Source organism: Erpetoichthys calabaricus, chromosome 4 (assembly GCF_900747795.2).
Source record: "Erpetoichthys calabaricus chromosome 4, fErpCal1.3, whole genome shotgun sequence".
NCBI lineage: Eukaryota > Metazoa > Chordata > Cladistia > Polypteriformes > Polypteridae > Erpetoichthys > Erpetoichthys calabaricus.
Genome location: NC_041397.2, coordinates 127,378,083 through 127,397,848, shown reverse-complemented (window position 1 = coordinate 127,397,848; position 19,766 = coordinate 127,378,083). Strand labels below are relative to the sequence as shown.

General features: G+C 38.1%; 1 protein-coding gene across 8 annotated transcripts in view; it reads left to right on the top strand.

The window, feature by feature from the left end:
* The window catches only part of ddx3xa (DEAD-box helicase 3 X-linked a), an 81,759-nt gene extending 62,398 nt beyond the window's left edge, over positions 1–19,361 (top strand). For all 8 annotated transcript variants that reach the window (XM_051926118.1, XM_051926120.1, XM_051926117.1 and 5 more), the window contains 7 exons: positions 4,165–4,309; positions 4,382–4,526; positions 11,625–11,806; positions 11,888–12,005; positions 16,127–16,280; positions 16,358–16,473; positions 16,630–19,361. In XM_051926118.1, the coding sequence (XP_051782078.1) occupies positions 4,165–4,309; positions 4,382–4,526; positions 11,625–11,806; positions 11,888–12,005; positions 16,127–16,280; positions 16,358–16,473; positions 16,630–16,706 (937 nt within the window). In that variant the 3' untranslated portion in view covers positions 16,707–19,361. The remainder of the gene's footprint in view (positions 1–4,164; positions 4,310–4,381; positions 4,527–11,624; positions 11,807–11,887; positions 12,006–16,126; positions 16,281–16,357; positions 16,474–16,629) is intronic.
* Positions 19,362–19,766: the final 405 nt, after the last annotated feature.

Genomic DNA, 19,766 nt, shown 5'->3' with positions numbered 1-19,766 from the left:
ATTATTTATATTATATATATATATATATATATATATATATATATATATATATATATATATATATATATAGCTTAGCTTGAAGCAAGGTCTATATTAATGCAATTTGCCTTAATGATGGTTCAGTTGGTAAAGATGTCATGTCCAAGTTGCACTTGTTTTATTTTAGTTTGGTGAATACTGTGTAATGTACCTGGGCTTGAAGTTTTGATGTAGTAGTATTATTACTGGAAGTTGCACTATTTATTTTATTGTTATTATTTATTAGTTTATATATTATGCAGTTTAATGATGGTAAAGTTGTTTAAAAAGTCACTTTAACATGTCAGTGGACAGAGATTGTTAACATTAACAAAGTGTAGTTGGTTTACAAAAAATATTTGCCATTTATTCCTTTTCTAAGACATGTTCAGTGCAATACAACTAAATGCCTCTTTGGATGGTTGACAGTTTGTTGTCAAAGTTTTAGTTTAAGCGGTCTGCAAAATTTGTTCAATAAAAAGGTTCTATATCTTGACAGCAACTGTCATGCAGTGTGATTCCTTCTCTTCATTAGTGCGCCCCCCCCTTTTGAAAACTATCACTTTATGGAGCCATGCAAACCTGTATTAATACTTGTGTGCACATTAAAATGTTTTGTACAATTCTCATGACAGTGGAATAGGTTATTCTTAGCCAGTCTACTGCAGTAATTGCAGTGGAAAATGTGATTAACTCATGCATGGGGGGGAAAAAATACCGTTGAATACCATGAAACCGGTACAATCTTTTGAAAAATACCGTGATATAGAATTTTGGTCATACCGCCCAGCACTACTCCCCAGTGTCTAGAAAGACCAAAGCACTGTGTTGAGCAGTGGCACCAGTCAGATGATGCAAGGGTGGCCAGTTCTTAAACCTGTGTAGCTTTAAAAGTGAGCGGAGTGACAGCAGCAGTGTGTGGGAAGTTGACCTACCATCTCCTTCAGGAGAGACTTTTCCATCCTGTTCAGACACTAAAGTTGAGTACGACAGTGTCTCATGTCACCTTTTCACTTGTTGGGTTGTTATCTGCATCCCATTCTCTTTGACTATAGGATAGTACCTTCAGTGTGCTGGGCTGATAAACTAGAGTGACCTCTAAACTCTGCATTGCTGTATGCTTGTTGGGAGTCGTTCCAAAATTAAGTATAGCTAAAGATGAGGCACTTTGAAGCCTGAAAAAAGTTTGACCACTGGAGATGCATTTTAATGGCAAGTGTAAATGTAATCCAGCTAAACTACAGATATGTTTATATGAAATGGACTTTAAATGAGGTAATTGAGAAATCTAATTCTGGTAAATACAAAGTACAACATTATTAAAGCAGAGCATGTAAACCTGTTTTGTTTCTGGTCCTAGAGAGAAGTCCCTGCGTAGAACATTTTGCCTAAATGAATTGTCTCATGAACACAACCTCTGCACAAATCATGCAGAAGGTTCTTAATACATTTATGTACAAAAGCAATAGCTAATTTTTATCTGGAATCAGCCGCTACCTTTGGTCTTCCCAAAAAAAAATTTAAATACCTCCTAACAGCTTCAGAAAGGTGGCATATTCAAAATAGACTTCATAGCTTGTACTGCCAAGTTTTTTTTTTATGAGAGCCTCTTGTCTGTGAATTTTAAATGCCTTGAATACTGTTTGAATGTTGTTGCTAAATTTTTCCCATTTTAATTGACTTGTGTTTTTAAGTCCTCTGTATTGCTCCATATTTTCCTTAATACCCAAACAAATATATGAAGCTACTGAGCAAACCAATGACCAGTTAAACCTGGGCCTCCGAGTAAAACCAATTTCACTCCACCCAGTTTATAATTAGAAACACATTTCTTGTTGTTAAATAAACTCCTTATGTAATTCCATGACTTACTGATGCTTTTATTCTACCACAGCAGACTTTTTCAAAACACCTTCAAGTGTTTTGTGGACCTGAGCAGACCTTCCCCTTTATTTTCAGAAATGAAAGAAATTAAGGGGCATGAATCCTATTGCAAGTCAATTAAAATGAAGGCAAAAGAGTTCATTAGCAGTAAAAACCGGTCACTAATGAAGAAAAGTTAGAATGAAAACCTACAACTAAAATAGCAATCCAGGACTGGAGTCAAAGACCCTCTTCTATTTTATGAGTGAGCGTGGCAGTTGGTTCATGGTATAATTTTTCCCCAAGTCCTTGCTTATTTTTTCAATCAACTGTTCAAGAAAGAAGGAAACGTAACCAGTAAAACATTTAAAGTCTAAAGTTGAGCAATAATGAAAACTCAATTTAAAACATTCTTGCTCTCTAAATTTGTATGGCAAGATCTACCCGTTTCACCTTGCCAACTTTCTTAGGATGTGCCAGGTTGTTTGTGGAATGGTTTTCCTTCAGTACCTGCTGCTGCTGCTTAGTATTCATTAAACATGATGCTGCTACCACCACATTTGACAGTGGGAGTGTGAATGTCACTTTACCATTCTGGGTCAATGACTAGGGTTAGAAAGGTGACCTAACCTAGATAGTGTGTAGGTTTAATTCTGCACTGAGCTCTAAGATATGTTCAGTGCTTTCAAAATGATGATAGATGCTTCTCTAATTATGTTCCTGACTTATTTTGACTGTATTTTGGGTTTCATCTTTGTTTGCTTTGTGGAAAATAGCAGCCATACCTTTTGATCACAGAAAGAGCAGATGATATTTAACCTCTTTTTAAATAGCTCCTGTTGGGTTTCTCTATTTCTTACAAAGGTGTAAACCAACAAATGTGGTGAATTGTTAAGGTATGAATACACAGCACCTGAGTATATTTTTCCTTTTCATCAACATTTTTGTATGTTTTCAATTTGCTTCTTTAAATGTGGCATGGGAAACATTGTAGATCATTTGGGGAAAAGTCCTTTAATACAATATAAGTTTAAAATGTGAGTTTATTTTACAAGCGGAACATTTTTTGAAAATACTGTGTATATTGACTATAGTTGACTGAAATACAGTGGAACCTCAGTTCACGACCATAATTCGTTCCAAAACTCTGGTCGTAAACCGATTTGGTCGTGAACCGAACCAATTTCCCCCATAGGATTGTAAGTAAATACAGTTCGTATGGTCTGGAACGGATTAATTGTATGTAAATATATATTTAAATTTTTAAGCACAAACATAGTTAATTAAAACCATAGAATGCACAGCGTAATAGTAAACTAAATGTAAAAACATTGAATAACACTGAGAAAACCTTGAACAGAGAAAACTAACACTGCAATAGTTCACGCTATAGCGCTACCAACCGCTGGCTAAAAACACTTTTTTTTTTTTTTTTTTTTTTTTTTGAGTTTTAAGCACGGGGAAAAAATGAACATTTGAAAAAATCCGTAATTTAATAAACCACCAAGAAAAGTAACATTGCAACAATGCACGCTACGAACCGATCGCTGTAAACAGAAGTGAAAACAAAATCAAGCCCAGTGCATTCTTTAACTGCCTTCTCTACCTTATGCTTCCAGCCCCCTCTCTCGCTCGTGCTGCCTGTGTGTGTGTGCGCGCGCGTGTCTGTCTCTCTCTGGCGCTGCCTGTGTGTGTGTGTCTCTCTCTCTCTCTCTCTCTCTCTGTCTCTGTCTCTGTCTCTCTGGTGCTGACTGTGTGTGCGTGTATGTGTCGCGCGCTGTCTCTTGCTCGCTGCACAGGGAGAGACTGAACATGTACAAACCAAAAGGGAAACTGGCCTGTTCATATACCGAGTGTGTGGTCGTGAACCGAGGCAAAAGTTTGGCTAACTTTTTGGTCGTTAACCGATTTGTACGTGTACAGAGATGTTCGTGAGCAGAGGTTCCACTGTACTTGGTCACACAATACCCTGTTCTTGAATCTGAGTTTAAACTTCTAGTGGTGCCACATAGAGTTCTCCTTTGTGGTAGTTAATTACAATTGAAGATTATGCAGTGGGAGAGGATTTATGATTCCTTTTGTGTGGATAACAAAACTTCCATTTAGGTGGGTACCATTGCTTCATGTAAAGACACTTCTGCTGGCACACTACTTAAGTAGAGCTAAAATCTTTCTTGTTGTTAGCACCGTGTCCTTGAAGAAATTATGGCTCATCTTAAACTTAAATCTACTGTTGCACCATATAAATGAAACTAAGAAAATCTGCATTTTATTAAATTACAGCTATCTGGTTTTGGATGAAGCTGATAGAATGCTGGATATGGGGTTTGAGCCTCAGATTCGTCGCATTGTTGAACAAGACACTATGCCTCGCAAGGGAGTACGGCGTACCATGATGTTCAGCGCCACTTTTCCTAAAGAGATCCAGGTATTTTTATTTACAACTTTTAATTTTATGTAAAATAAGGCCAGTGTCTTAACTAGTTATCATTTGATTCAGATTCTTGCTCGAGACTTCTTGGATGAATATATCTTTTTGGCTGTTGGACGTGTTGGTTCTACCTCTGAGAACATCACACAGAAAGTTGTATGGGTTGAAGAAAGTGATAAGCGCTCTTTTCTTCTAGATCTGCTTAATGCTACAGGTAAATGAAATAAAGCTTGTTTTTATATGTAAATGCAAAATACTTTTTCAGATGCACTTTTTTTTTTTTTTATAATTCAGGTAAGTTAATATCAGGCATAATTTGAGACTAGAACCTTGGACTTCTAAACTCTAAGTTGGCCATAGATACTTTTTTTTTTTTTTTTTGTCCTTGGTTTGTTTTGCTTGCAGAATATCAGTGAGGCCTCTGAAAAGTTTCATATATTTCTTTGATGGTTATTACTTTTGATTCATAAGCAGGGCATAGAATGCTATTTTGTAATTGTTGTTTGTCACTTATCATGGCTTGACTGAGGTACTGCTATTCAAGTGATGACCTGGATGCTTGGATGTCTGTTTTTCGAAAATATTTGTATATTTTGGGGTGGAGGATCAACGCCTGAAATACAGACCTCTGGAAAATGACAAAACCTTAACTTCAAGTTGTAATTCCTACACTGTACAAAGATTTGGTGTTTTAAAAGATTTTGGTATTTTAAATGGCTAATGTGATGCCAGAAAGCTGCTGTGAATTAGCTGTTTTCTGAAGCCTGTGTTACACCAGCACATACTAGGCTTGTGCCAGTGAGAGTAAAGAGACAAGTGTTGTGTATTAAGAGTTGTATTTGAGTGGTGGACTTTTTTTTTTTTTTTTCTTTTAACACTAAATACATATACACTGCCTGGCCACAAAAAAAAAGTCGCCACCTGGATTTAACTAAGCAACTAAGTACGAGCCTCCTATTGGATAATTACTACATGGGCGATTATCCTTCAGCTGGCAACAAGTTATTTAACCCCAACTGGTGCAATGAGTTGCTTCTCATTTCTTAAACAACCATGTCAAAAGACGCATCTCGTGGTTGTGGAAAAGATGTTAGTCTGTTTGAGAAGGGTCAAATCATTGGCATGCATCAAGCAGAGAAAACATCTAAGGAGATTGCAGAAAGTACTAAAATTGGGTTAAGAACTGTCCAACGCATTATTAAAAACTGGAAGGATAGTGGGGACCCATCGTCTTCGAGGAAGAAATGTGGCCGGAAAAAAATCCTGAATGATCGTGATCGGCGATCACTTAAACGTTTGAAATCAAATCGAAGAAAAACAGTAGAACTCAGGTCTGTGTTTAATAGTGAAAGTAAGAGCATTTCCACGCGCACAATACGAAGGGAACTCAAGGGATTGGGACTGTGTAGCTGTAAGAAAACCAATAATCAGTTTAGGCAAACCAGAAAAAAAGGCTTCAATTTGCTAGGGAGCATAAAGATTGGACTCTGGAACAACGGAAGAAGGTCATGTGGTCTGAGTCCAGATTTACCCTGTTCCAGAGTGATGGGCGCATCAGGGTAAGAAGAGAGGCAGATGAAGTGATGCACCCATCATACCTAGTGCCTACTGTACAAGCCTGTTGGGGCAGTGCTATGATCTGGGGTTGCTGCAGTTGGTCAGGTCTAGGTTCAGCAACAGTATGTGCTCCAAGAATGAGGTCAGCTGACTACCTGAATATACTGAATGACCAGGTTATTCCATCAATGGATTTTTTCTTCCCTGATGGCACGGGCATATTCCAAGATGACAATGCCAGGATTCATCGGGCTCAAATTATGAAAGAGTAGTTCAGGGAGCATGAGACATCATTTTCACACATGGATTGGCCACCACAGAGTCCAGACCTTAACCCCATTGAGAATCTTTGGGATGTGCTGGAGAAGGCTTTGCGCAGCGGTCAGACTCTACCATCATCAATGCAAATGCTCAAGTTCCTTGTATAAACAAAGTATTTTCATATAACCTGTGAAGAGCCACCTAGAGGTGGGCGGTATGACCAAAATTCTATATCATGGTATTTTTCTAAATTCTGCCGGCTTCACGGTATTAGACGGTATTTTTTTCCCCATGCATGAGTGGATGTTAACCACATTTTCCACTGCAATTACTGCAGTAGACTGGCTAAGAATAACCTATTAGACTGTTATGAGAATTGTGCATCGTACAAAAAGACATTTTAATGTGCATACAAGTATTAATCCAGGTTTGCATGCCCCCATAAAGTGATAGTTTTCAAGGGGGTGGCACTAAAGAGAAGGAAGCACATTGCATGACAGATGCAGTCAAAATATAGAACCTTTAATTGAACAAATTTTGGAAAAGCTTAAACTATGATTTTGACAACATATTTTCAACCATCCAAAGAGGCATTTAGACTTAGTAAAATATCCAGAGGTGTTTGTCAAAAGTTGGATTGCACTGAACACGTATTAGAAAAGGAATAAATAGTAAATATTTTTTGTAAACCAACTACACTTTCTGTTAATGTTAACAATCTCCGTCCACTGACACGTTAAAGTGACTTTTTAAACAATTTTACCATCATTAAACTGCATAATATTTAAACTAATAAATAATAACAATAAAATAATATTACTGATAGTTGCACCATTACTTCAAAGCTTCAAGCCCAGGTGCATTTACACAGTATTCACCAAAATAAAATAAAACAAGTGCAACTTGGTGATGACATCTTACCAACTGTACCATCATTTAGGCAAACTGCATCAATATGGACCTTGCTTCAAGCTAAGCTATATACATAAATAATAAAAACTGCAACTTGCATTTATAATGCTGTTTGTGGTATAATCCTATGGAAGCGCATTAGGGCCACTGTGAAGAAAAAAAAATATGGACACGGAAGAAAAAAACAAACTATGTCAAGATTAAAGTCGACATTTCCACTTTATTCTCATAGTTTATTTTATAATTAAAGTAGAATGTTGTAAACTAAACTTCATCCTAAAATCAATGTTTAATTTACTAGATTTCCTCAAACCCCGTCACAAGTTAATACAGCACATCAAATACTTTGTGTTAAATGTTCCCCGACCCAGTCGTTAATCACCACGCTTCTTAAACTAACTTCCTCCGCACTAAGAGCAGGCGCCTGCAGCAATCACCGCACAGAATCCATTCACTTCATGATATTCCTGCTCTCTACCAAAACCCCAGTTCCTGTCTTTCCTTTTTCTTTCTCCACATTACCAATCGCCACACGATAAACGTGTTTGAAATTAAAACTAGGTATTAACTTAGCCGATGGAGTGTTCAGAACTTTGAAAATATCTTCGTTATACATGTTTAATTATGCCATCCATTCAGAGTTGCGCCCATCTCTGAACGAGTTGCCAGCACAGGGTGAATACAAGCAAAACATACACTAGCAAGTACAAAAACAAGTACAACTTGGCTTGCAGTATTATCCAGTAGTATAGAAACAGTATTTACACATCTGACATTTTAAAACTAAAGTATCTCCAGGCGACGGACGTGACTCCTTTTTTTCGGCAAAAGTTCTTCTGTTCATCATGTTCAACTTTTAGTACAGTTTCGGAATGCTCTCTGTCCATTTTCACCACACGGCATACCTATGCTGCCGCCCACTATTTGGTGGTGTAGCAGTGAAAAAGAGCCCTAGTGCAACAAATCTGTGTTTAGCGGTGTAGCAGTGAAAAAGGTCCCCACTTGAACAGTTTCCCGCTGCCCCATGTTCCGAACGTCATTTAGGCAATTTAAACTGGTGTTGCGGTATAAGAAAAATCCATATCATAAAAAAAATAAACGGTTTTCGGTATGAACCGGTATACTTCCCAGCACTACAGCCACCCATCTCTAGTTTCCTTGTAATACAGTTTAAATTCTGTGTAAATGCAGTATTTGCACAGTATCATTTAGGGAATAACAAGGGGGCTCCTCCCCCTTCGCTCCCCTACCCCCCGGCGTTTTGAACCCGTGCCCGCTGGTCAGCCGTAGTTTCAGACGCGCGTTGTAGGAGCTTGCGTTGTTTTGAACCCGTGCTTGCCCTGCTTCTGCGGTTTGAGACGCGCATTGTAGGCGTATATCCGTCAGTTGAGCTCGTTCGGTTTGAACCCGTGCCTGTTTTGCTTCTGCAGTTTCAGATGGTGGATAGGAAGTAAAGAATGCATTGTATGGTAAATCACAAAGATTTATTGAAATATCTCTATATACAATATTTGTAGTAAAGCTGGTTTGTTGTCCTTGAATGATTTTTCCTTGGTATTGGAGTATTTATAACTAAGTTTAATGTCCGATGAACGCCGAACTCATGAGAAGGCTACATAAAGTTGTCCATGTCCAAATACGCAGTGGTATCTGGTCTATTGTTTTGGAGGTGTGAGCGCAACTCCATTAGTTCTTCCTTGTTTAGCGTTAGTAATATGGATAATGGATTGCACTTACTGTTAATACGTAGCGTTTTCTGTGGTTGAATTGTTAATGTATGACTGTAATGTGATGATTAAGTTATGCTGTATAGTCTTCACGTGTGAGGATGACGGACCTTTAATACGGAGTGTTCGTTTATTCTTATTACCCATCAGGTGTTTTGCCTGTGTCGTGTGGTTGCACTGTTAATATTGTATCACTGTAATGTGATTCAAATATGTTGTGGAGTCCATATTTGTGGGGTTTCTATACTATATTGTGTTTTTGCTTGCGGTTTTATTAGAGGTGCGTGGATCATGCATGTGTGTGGTGTGTTTGCGTACTGTCTGGCGCTTTCCGTACTCCAATTGATTTGTGACCCTTTCTGGACTCCGTAGTCTGTCCCGTTTTTTTATTTTTAGTAAATTTGCAAAAACCTCAAACTCTTTTCACGTTGTCATTATGGGGTGTTGTGTGTAGAATTCTGAGGAAAAAAATGAATTTAATCCATTATGGAATAAGGTTGTAACATAAAATGTGGAAAAAGTGATGTGCTGTGAATACTTTCCGGATGCACTGTAATTGCCTTTTTTTGTAAGATTTTTTTTTTTCACAGTAACGGTGCATGCAATGTGATGCCTAGGTTCTCATTGTACCTTAGTCAGAATTGCCCACTGAACTTGTGTAAAGAAGTGTTGGAGTAGATTATACTGGGAAATGGTTATGTGCTTATGATGCAACTGTCACCTGCAACCCTGAAGTTAGCAGTTTGTTGGGGGGGGTGTGAGTAGCTTTTGGGGGATTCTAAGAAAGGCATTGTCTCCACCCCTGTAACCCAGTACTGGAAGAACCTGGTTTTATAATGTGTGCAACTAAATGCAGGAGATGTGAATTGCAGCACAAAAAAAACAATATAGTATTCAAAATGTAAGGTTTTACCTCTTGGGGGGTATGTAGTTTAGGCACAATAATGCCAAAAGCATTAAGTGATACACAGTGCGACTTAGCAAGTGTAATTGTTAGAGTGTAGAATTGTTGTAACCTATGTTAATGCAAATCTGCATGTTTTTCCTGAGACATTATACAGTATGGCCTACTTTTCAAAATGACAAATTTGTATGCTGCACACTCAAAGCTGGTACAGCAAGGATTTTTCTCATCTATAAAGACGTTTGTTCTAGATTAAACTCATGGCTTTCTTCCTGGGTAGAGTATGTATTTAGCTGCAGTCTGTTAAATTCAGAAAGTATTCAGACCTCTTGACATTTTTTACATTTTGCCATGTTGGAGTCTTAGTCACTAAATTTCTTTCAATTAAGCCACACTAAATACCACAGAAAAACATTTTTCAGATTTACTAGAAGTAAACTGAAATATCACAATGACGCTAGTATTCAGATTCTTTACTCCATACTTAGTTGGAACATCTTTGGCAGCACTTGCAGCCTGCAGTCTTTAGAATATGTTGTAACGAGCTTGGTACACCTGGAGTTGAGGATTTTCTACAGTTGTCTGCAGATTTTGTCAACCCTGCAAGGTTAGATGAAGACTGTTGACAAACTGTTTCTGTTGCTCCAGAGATGTTTTCCTTGTGTTCAAGTCGGACGTTCACAGAGTTGTCCCTAAGTCACTTCTGTGTTGTCCCTGCTTTTGTGCAAACATCATGCATTTGCATACATGAACATAACCTGATTAAGGTGAATAAGTTAAGGCAGAAACAGGGTTTCTTAAAAATCCGTGTTTACATGTTAAAGTAATCTTCTGGAGTTTGCCCTTTGTGGAGAAACGTTCCAACGTTGTTAAATAGGCATGAAACCTCTGATAAATTACCTTATGGTTTTGTAAATGTTTTGTCAAATTGACACTTTATAGGTTTGTTACTGGAATGCATGCAGCACACTTTCTGCTTGGCTGTGCAATTTGAGCCCTGTAAAGGACCCAGTATGTATGCTTTCTTACCTTGTACCCAGTGCTGTTGGAAGAACAATAACGCAGGTGTTTTTAAGTCAATAAGTATTGCGTTAGGTTACTTGTTACTTCAAAAAGTAATGATTGTTTAACACACATTACTTATAACATGTTACCATACTGTTTCTAAGAGTTTTGCTGAGTTTAGCATTGTATGTTCAGCCTATCAAAAAAAATAGCAACTTCTGAAATATTGAGATGGATTATTTCAGCCAGGTGAAGGAAAAATGCAGTTTATAATGCAATTCTTATCATACACAGGCTGAGTGTGCACTGTACACTCGCAGACGACAACATTCTCAACCGTAACCCAGTTAAGAGTTTTACATAGCCGTGGAGAAATCTACCTCTGTTAACCAAGTCTCTCAGAAGCCAATAACCTGATTTCTCTAACTAGAATAAGGGTTTACACGGTACTTTACGAATCAGGTTTCTGTGAATAACCACACACTATTAGATTTAGTACCTTTTATATACACTGATGTTTTTTTTTGTAATTGTGTTTAATCGAGTTGTCCACAGGTGGGATGCCAAACAAAATGTAGAAACTTCTCAATGATTATCAATAAAATGTGATGCACATGAGGCAAATTTCAAGTGCCATTGCAAGGGTCCGAATGCTCACGACAATGTGATTTTGTTTATTTTAATTTTCAAAAATGTATAAAACCTAGTTTTTGCTTTGTCATTTTGGGGTTTTATTGGTTGATTTGGGAAGGTTATGCAGCAGCAAATGTGAAAGTGAAGGGGTCCAAATACATTCTGAATGCACTATAGCTTGGGGAAGTATAGAAGTATGTGGATAGAGAGAGGTTAAAAAGATCATGGTAAACCAGTCACCACAACTAACAAGTCATGATATACTGGAAGAAAACCTCTTTTCAAATAATCCAATCATCTTCTTTGTGTATAGGCAAAGATTCTCTCACCCTGGTGTTTGTGGAAACAAAGAAGGGTGCAGATGCTCTTGAAGACTTTTTGTATCGAGAAGGATATGCATGCACCAGTATTCATGGGGACCGATCACAGAGAGACCGAGAAGAAGCTCTTCACCAGTTTCGCTCTGGAAGGTGTCCAATCTTAGTGGCTACAGCTGTGAGTGAATTGTTCTAAAAGCTTAAAGCCCTCTTGGTATTATTTCAATACTAATCACTTTATTGTTTCAAATGAATGTAGGTTGCAGCACGTGGCCTGGACATATGCAATGTGAAACACGTTATTAATTTTGATTTACCAAGTGACATTGAAGAATATGTTCATCGAATTGGCCGTACTGGTCGCGTAGGAAACCTTGGTGAGTTTGTTCCACACTAGTATTATGTGTCTTCTGCTTTTTACAAAGTTGTAAAAAGACGGTATTTTTTATATGTACAGTGGGGCAAAGAAATATTTAGTCAGCCACCAATTGTGCAAGTTCTCCCACTTAAAAAGATGAGAGGCCTGTAATTTTCATCATTGGTATACCTCAACTATAAGAGACAAAACGAGAAAAAAAATCCATAAAATCACATTGTCTGATTTTTAAAGAATATATTTGCAAATTATGGTGGGAAAATTAAGTATTTGGTCACCTACAAACAAGCAAGATTTCTGGCTCACAGACCTGTAACTTCTTCTGTAAGAGGCTCCTCTGTCCTCCACTCATTACCTGTATTAATGGCACCTGTTTGAACTCGTTATCAATACGACACCTGTCCACAACCTCAAACAGTCACACTCCAAACTCCACTATGGCCAAGACCAAAGAGCTGTCAAAGGACACCAGAAACAAAATTGTAGACCTGCACCAGGCTGGGAAGACTGAATCTGCAGTAGGTAAGCAGCTTGGTGTGAAGAAATCAGACATTCAAGACCCCTGATAATCTCCCTCGATCTGGGGCTCCACGCAAGATCTCACCCCATGGGGTCAAAATGATCACAAGAACGGTGAGCAAAAATCCCAGAACCACACTGGGGGACCTAGTGAATGACCTGCAGAGCGCTGGGACCAAAGTAACAAAGGCTACCGTCAGTAACACACTACGCCGCCAGGGACTCAAATCCTGCTGTGCCAGACATGTCCCCCTGCTTAAGCCAGTACATGTGCAGGCCCATCTGAAGTGTGCTAGAGAGCATTTGGAGGATCCAAAAGGGGATTGGGAGAATGTCATATGGTCAGATGAAAAAAAATTATACTCTTATTTGGAGGAGAAAGAATGGTGAGTTGCATCCAAAGAACACCATACCTACTGTAAAGCATGGGGGTGGGAACATCATGCTTTTGGGCTGTTTTTCTGCAAAGGGACCAGGACGACTGATCCATGTGAAGGAAAGAATGAATGGGGCCATGTATCGTCAGATTTTGAGTGAAAACCTCCTTCCATCGGCAAGGGCATTGAAGATGAAACATGGCCGGGTCTTTCAGCATGACAATGATCCCAAACACACTGCCCGGGTAACGGAGTGGCTTCGTAAGAAGCATTTCAAGGTCCTGGAGTGGCCTAGCCAGTCTCCAGATCTCAACCCCATAGAAAACCTTTGGAGGGAGTTGAAAGTCCGTGTTGCCCAGCGACAGCCCCAAAACATCACTGCTCTAGAGGAGATCTGCATGGAGGAATGGGCCAAAATACCAGCAACAGTGTGTGAAAACCTTGTGAAGACTTACAGAAAACGTTTGACCTCTGTCATTGCCAACAAAGGGTATATAACAAAGTATTGAGATGAACTTTTGTTATTGACCAAATACTTTTTTTCCACCATAATTTGCAAATAAATTCTTCAAAAATCAGACAATGTGATTTTCTGTTTTTTTTTTTTTTTTTCTCATTTTGTCTCTTATAGTTGAGGTATACCTATGATGAAAATTATAGGCCTCTCTCATCTTTTTAAGTGGGAGAACTTGCACAATTGGTGGCTGACTAAATACTTTTTTGCCCCACTGTGTTATTGAATATATGTACATGTGTATAAAGTGGGGGGGAAATAAGTATTTGATCCCTTGCTGAATTTGTAAGTTTGCTCACTTACAAAGAAATGAACAGTCTCTAATTTTTATGGTAATTTCATTTTAATGAGAGGCAGAATATTGACCAAAAATCCAGAAAACTTTGCACATCATTGAGAGAAATAAGTATTTGATCCCCTACATCCTAGCCAGACTTCTGGCTCCCACGATTTTGGCTGTGTGCCGATTACAGTCAGTCAATCCATCAGTCAATTACAGATACTACTGATCTCGACTTGTGTATAAAGCACACCTGTCCATAATCAATTTCTTCCATTCCAACCTCTCCACCACCATGGGCAAGACCCAAATAGCTGTCAAAGGATGTCAGGGACAAAATTGTAGACCTGCATAAGGCTGGAATGGGCTGCAAGAATCTTGGTGAGAGAGACAACTGTTGGTGCGATTATTCAGAAAAGGAAGAAATATAAAATGACCAATTGCCTTCTGTCTGGAGCTCCATGCAAGATCTTGCCTCATGGGGTGAGGATGATCATGAGAAAGGTGAGGGATCGGCCCAAAACTACACGGGAGGAGATTAATGATCTGACAGCAGTTGAGACCACAGTCGCCAAGAACATCGAAGCACTTTAAAGGGTGAAATTTGCACCTGGGAAATGCAAGCATTTAATTTCAAATGTATGATTCCAGTTGGTTTAGATTAAGATCCTTTTTGATAAGTGTTTGCATTGTTAATAGGTCTTTAAAATACCCCCCAAAAATAGTCTACTAACTAAACATATTTAGGGATGCTCCAATCAGGTTTTTTTTTTAGGGCCAATACCTATATATTATTGGATTGGCAAATTCTGGTACATTTTCACTTTTTTGTGTTTAAACCTCCTTTATTGCTCCCCGACAGTTTAGTTAAGGAGTAGGCTCAGGGTGCTTAAGAGCGGACAGTCAGTAAATGCTTGTTTAGAAGTATGATGCAGTGAGGAGGAGTTTTTTGGGAGTTCCTAATGGGAGTAATAACAATGGTCTGAGATTGCACCTGAACTTGCACATGGTTGAGTGACAAGATCACAACTGCAGATGGCAAGTCTGATATACAGTATTAATTTTTTTTTTTGTTTGTTTTTTTTATATAGTTTTTCTTCAAATTTAATCCATTGATATGCAGTGAATGATATAAAGTAGTGTAAAGGTCAGCAGAAAACTGCCGGAGGTTTAAATTTAAAGTTCAGGTTAACAAAAACTGGAAAAAAGTCATATTACAAATGGGCCTTCTTCAGGGACCAGTTAACGGGTTCCAACCTACAGACATTCTGCATCAGTTAAATTAAGCCATGCAAGCTGAAGTAAGCAATTCTATCTTCAGTTGATTACTTAAACTCTGTCTCAAAGCCGAGAAGTCTGTGTACTACTTTGACAATGAACACAGTAAAAAGTTGTAAATTCCAGTCCTAATGACAAGAAAAGGGCAATTAAGAAATAAAATGAAATGGAACATTATTACCCTTAGGAGAAGTTTGTGGGGTGTGGGGGAGAATCAAAGTGTCAGTGAGTATGATGTCCTACACAGTCCAAGGGCAATTGGGACCCGGAAGAAACTGATAGGAAGAGATCCAGCAGACCCAAAGTCACAACCAATTCAGAAGATACGTTTCTGAGGGGTCACCAGCTTGCGTGATCGGTACCTCACAGTACAACAGCTTCAGGCACAGCTCAAGTGGTCGAAAAAACCAAGTCTCAGTTTCTACTATGAAGATACTTTTTGCTGAAGGTTTGACAGGGAGAGTGGCTGTAAGAGAGCCATTTGTTAAAGGACAAAATAGGGCCTTGGAAAACTGGCAGTGGATTACTGTAGAATGGAAGAAAGTCTTATGGACTGATGAATTAAAAATTTAAATCTTCTGTTCATCACACAGGGTGTTTGTATGCAGTCAAGCTAGTCAAAGGATGGCTCCTCAGTGTGTTGTGACTCCAGCTGTTAAACATGGATGAGGATTTGTGGTGGTCTGGGGTTCTTTTGCTGAAGGGAGAGTTGATGACTGGAATACGTGACTCAAATTCTGAATCAAACTGGTTACCACTGCTTGTCTGTTATATCAGCAAAAAGGTGGCTTACTTTGAGTAAAAGTTTGCACTTAATTATTCCTTGACTTTATTCACTATTTGTTTCATGCCTTGATAATTTCATGAAGCATTAATTCAAACCGTGCATTTCCATAAAAACTGAATAAACTGTAATGTGTTCTAAAACTTTTGACCGGTACCTTAGGACTAGAAGTTGCGTAATGTGATTTCAGTTTAGAGGCTTGGGTCTTATTCATCCAGTCACTCAAAGGCATGCTTTTTTTTCCCCTGACCGAACTACCATAACTCGTTGTCAAAACTTCAGTTGGCATTATTTTACCAAAAGTTAGTATGGTAAGGTTGTTTAAGCCATTAAAGTAAGGTTTTTTATTTATTTATTTTTGTATCTTTAGGTTTGGCAACCTCATTTTTCAATGAGAAAAACAGCAATATTACCAAGGACTTGCTTGACATTTTGGTGGAGGCCAAGCAAGAGGTTCCTTCATGGCTTGAAAATCTTGCTTATGAGCAGCAGCACAAGAGTAGCAATCGTGGCCGTTCTAAGAGGTACAGTAGTTAAAATTTACTTTTTTCCATATGTAATCAATATGTGCCATTTCTGACCTTTTGCCAATTGTTTGTAGGTTTTCTGGAGGTTTTGGTGCCAGAGATTATAGGCAGACAAATAACAGCAGTAACAGCTTTAGCAGTCGTGGAAATCGTCAAAATGGAGGCCATGGTGGGAACAGAGGATATGGTGGCAAGTCTTTTTTTTCTTTTCAATATGATCGACTTTTGTTGTGTTGGGAAATGTATTTAAATATTGTTGATAATTTCTTCAAATTGTTGCCTCAATTATAGTTTTCTTGTACAACATGTGTATTTATTGTCATTTCTCCCATTTTCTCCTTTTTAGGTGGCTTTAGTAATTTTTACAGCAGTGATGGATATGGAGGAAACTACAACTCTCAAGTTGACTGGTGGGGAAACTGAAGACCCTCCAACAGTGGAAGTCACCATGCCAAACTAGCTAAATGGAAACCACATGTAACTAAGCCAGACTATACCTTGTGTAGCTTCAAGAACTCGCAGTACATTACCAGCTGTGATTCTCTGAAAACATTTTTAAAGGGAGCTTAAAGTAATCGAAGATGGCCTGCAAGACAACCAGAGCATCACCTTTTTTAGATGTCAAGATATGGCTGCTGACTCAAATGCCTATAGAATCTTGGACTTTAGAGTTTAACTGCACTTCATTTATTTCTTTGTAAACATGAGGATCATTTGTTTGTTAATGTACTGTGCCTTTAACTTTAGAAATGAGTTTACTTTTAATGTCATGCTGGCCCAAATTGGCCAAGATATCTATTGTTTTTGTAAGGCATAAAGCTTGGACTAAATCAAACCTTGGCAAATACTGGGATGATGTGACTTGAAGTCATTGTTGTTCCATTTGAATTTCAAATTCTCACAGGGACAGTTATCAGGTTGCCTATATTTTAAAGGCTTTAGCACAAGCAGCTTGTAATAACATCACAGGAGTGTTTGATTAAATACAATTATTCCTTGTATGGCAAAACCATTTAAGGGATTGAGAGTTCTGATTTTGCTCACTCTATCCTGGATAGGTACCTATTTAGGGAAATGGTAGTCTTCAGAAAGCCATTCCAGTTGCAGTGATCTTAATACATCAAAAATAATGGTTTTAGATGGACACACAAATGCTGGAATATATTTCTCCACTTGTAATTGACTTGACAGTGTTAAGGCAGCTAGTTAGATACCACAAGCTAGCCATAAAGTGGGGCAGTATTTTTCCTTTTTTTGTTTTCTCCTTTTTTCTGGTTTGCTTTTGTCCTTTCTGGATCATTTTAAGGGGTAATTTAAAAACTTGATTTTTTTTTTTTTAACCAATTTCTAAACTTCTCATATAAGTTCTTAATTACAAAATGCCTGCCATATTGATGAAAATAGACGAATGGCTATAAGGACCACAGCACCGAAGCAGCCCTGCAGAATGTCTTGGCTGGTTTGGTCTTATACGCATGCTAGTGTTGATGTTTTTTGGTCAAGGGGGGAAAAGGGTGAATTCTGCAGCAGGCTTTATTTTATTACAGACATAAACATTTTCTCTTTTTAAGCTGCGTCAAGTTCCAACAGACATCCTCAGCTTATGTAGATTCTAAAAAAATGACTCATAAGATGGGATTTAAGCTGCGATTAGAGATAGCAGGTCAAGTATGTACTGACTGCACCAGGGGTTGCACGAAGCTTTCAAGAGTGCAGTTTGGTGCAGCAGTTTTAGTTTCATAGGTTTCCATTGCATGAACTGGCTGTGTATTCCACTTAATCTGGCAACATACGGAATTATGTTTCCTCCTGATGGTACATTAATGCTGTAAACACTCTGGCACGTTAAACTGCCTTGAGGAGTATTTAAAATCCTTAGCCAGGATGCCAGCATTTAATCTTTCTCTTGAAGAAAGGTAGCTTGAGGAGTTATGGCATTTAACTTTTAAGTGCAATAGATTTATTCTCAAATGTGTTGTGCCTTGTTCTGAAACTTTGAAGCGGATGCACTGACAGTATTGAGGTAACTTGAGATGAATGGTGCTATTTAGGTTTAGGCCCTTCTATGTTGTGTCCATCACGTTTTACAAATAAAAATTTTATTGCACATCTAGAGTTTTATATAAATGTCATGTGTGCGTGTCCTTAAGCTTCCAAATATTGTGTGGGAAGATAGTGAAACGCAGCTTGTTTACAAAGTGGCTGGGGCTTGATACTTAACCAGGATTTATTTGGGACCAGGGGGATTAGCAGTTGGGAATTTAGCTATTTGCACACAGATTTCTAGATTCTACTTTTTTGCTGCTAGTTTTGTGTAATTTATTAAGCATTTTTTGAGAAATATTTATTTTTATAAGCCTAAGTGATTCTTTGAAAGTTCAAGAAACTTGACCAAAAGACAATAAAAAAACACTGGCACTTGAATGTTGAATGTCACCCGTATGCGTGAAATATATATATTTCGGGGTAGTGTGAGCTTTTTAATGTTTAAAGTCAAATTGGACTCAAAAGTCAAAAATCCACACCTGTTACTGGTCTTTTTATAGGCCAAAATCTTTCTGTAGAATATACCAAATTGGCAAACAAAATTTAAAGAAAAAAAGCCAAGGTTTGGGTAAAAGTTATCAAAGTAAAAGAAAATGTTTCTTAGATGTTTATCAGCTTGGTGTCCAGATTCTCCAGTTGTATGTTTTTTGTTGTGTTTTTTTTTTTTTTTTTTTTTTTCTTTCCTTTTTTGGTGTCTTTTGTATGTGAATGTCTGGCACATGGAAATCTTAACATGTGGTTATTCTCTTTATTGTTGCATTTGCTGTCAGGTGCACTGGTGTCTTTCAAAGCATATAGTAAGTTCTCAACTTCAGCAATAAGTCTTACATATTATGGTTTGTGATAGAATTGAGGCATTTTGAGAGAATGAACATGCTTTCTGACTTACTATGTGCTTCAAATGAACACCAGACCACCATGCGTTTAGTATTTGCTTTATGTAATAGGTTAGAAAAGCATTGCACTGCATGAGAGAACTCAGCTGTGCATTTATTGTATGATTTTATCAAAAAATAAATACTCAAACTGCAAGTTTTTGACTGTCTGCTTATTTTTGATGTATAAGAATGCAGCATGTGGAAAAGGGAAGGATGTGTGAATGATTTTTAGAATGCATGCATTTCATTTTGATGTCCTACTGAATAATTGTTCCACTCTATTGAACCACCTCGTCCTTAGCCAGCCAATATGTATTGACTGCTAGTAGTTACGGTTTTTTCATATGTTAGTAGAATGCTTGGTTTTGCTTTCTTACATGGGTTTTAATGCTGGATCTGGGACAGATATTATTGTGGAACTAGACATTAAGCCCGTTAAACAACAGGCACTAGAACAGTAGTGCATTCTCTCACTAGAACAGTACAGTAATCCCTCCTCCATCACGGGGGTTGCGTTCCAGAGCCACCCGCGAAATAAGAAAATCCGCGAAGTAGAAAC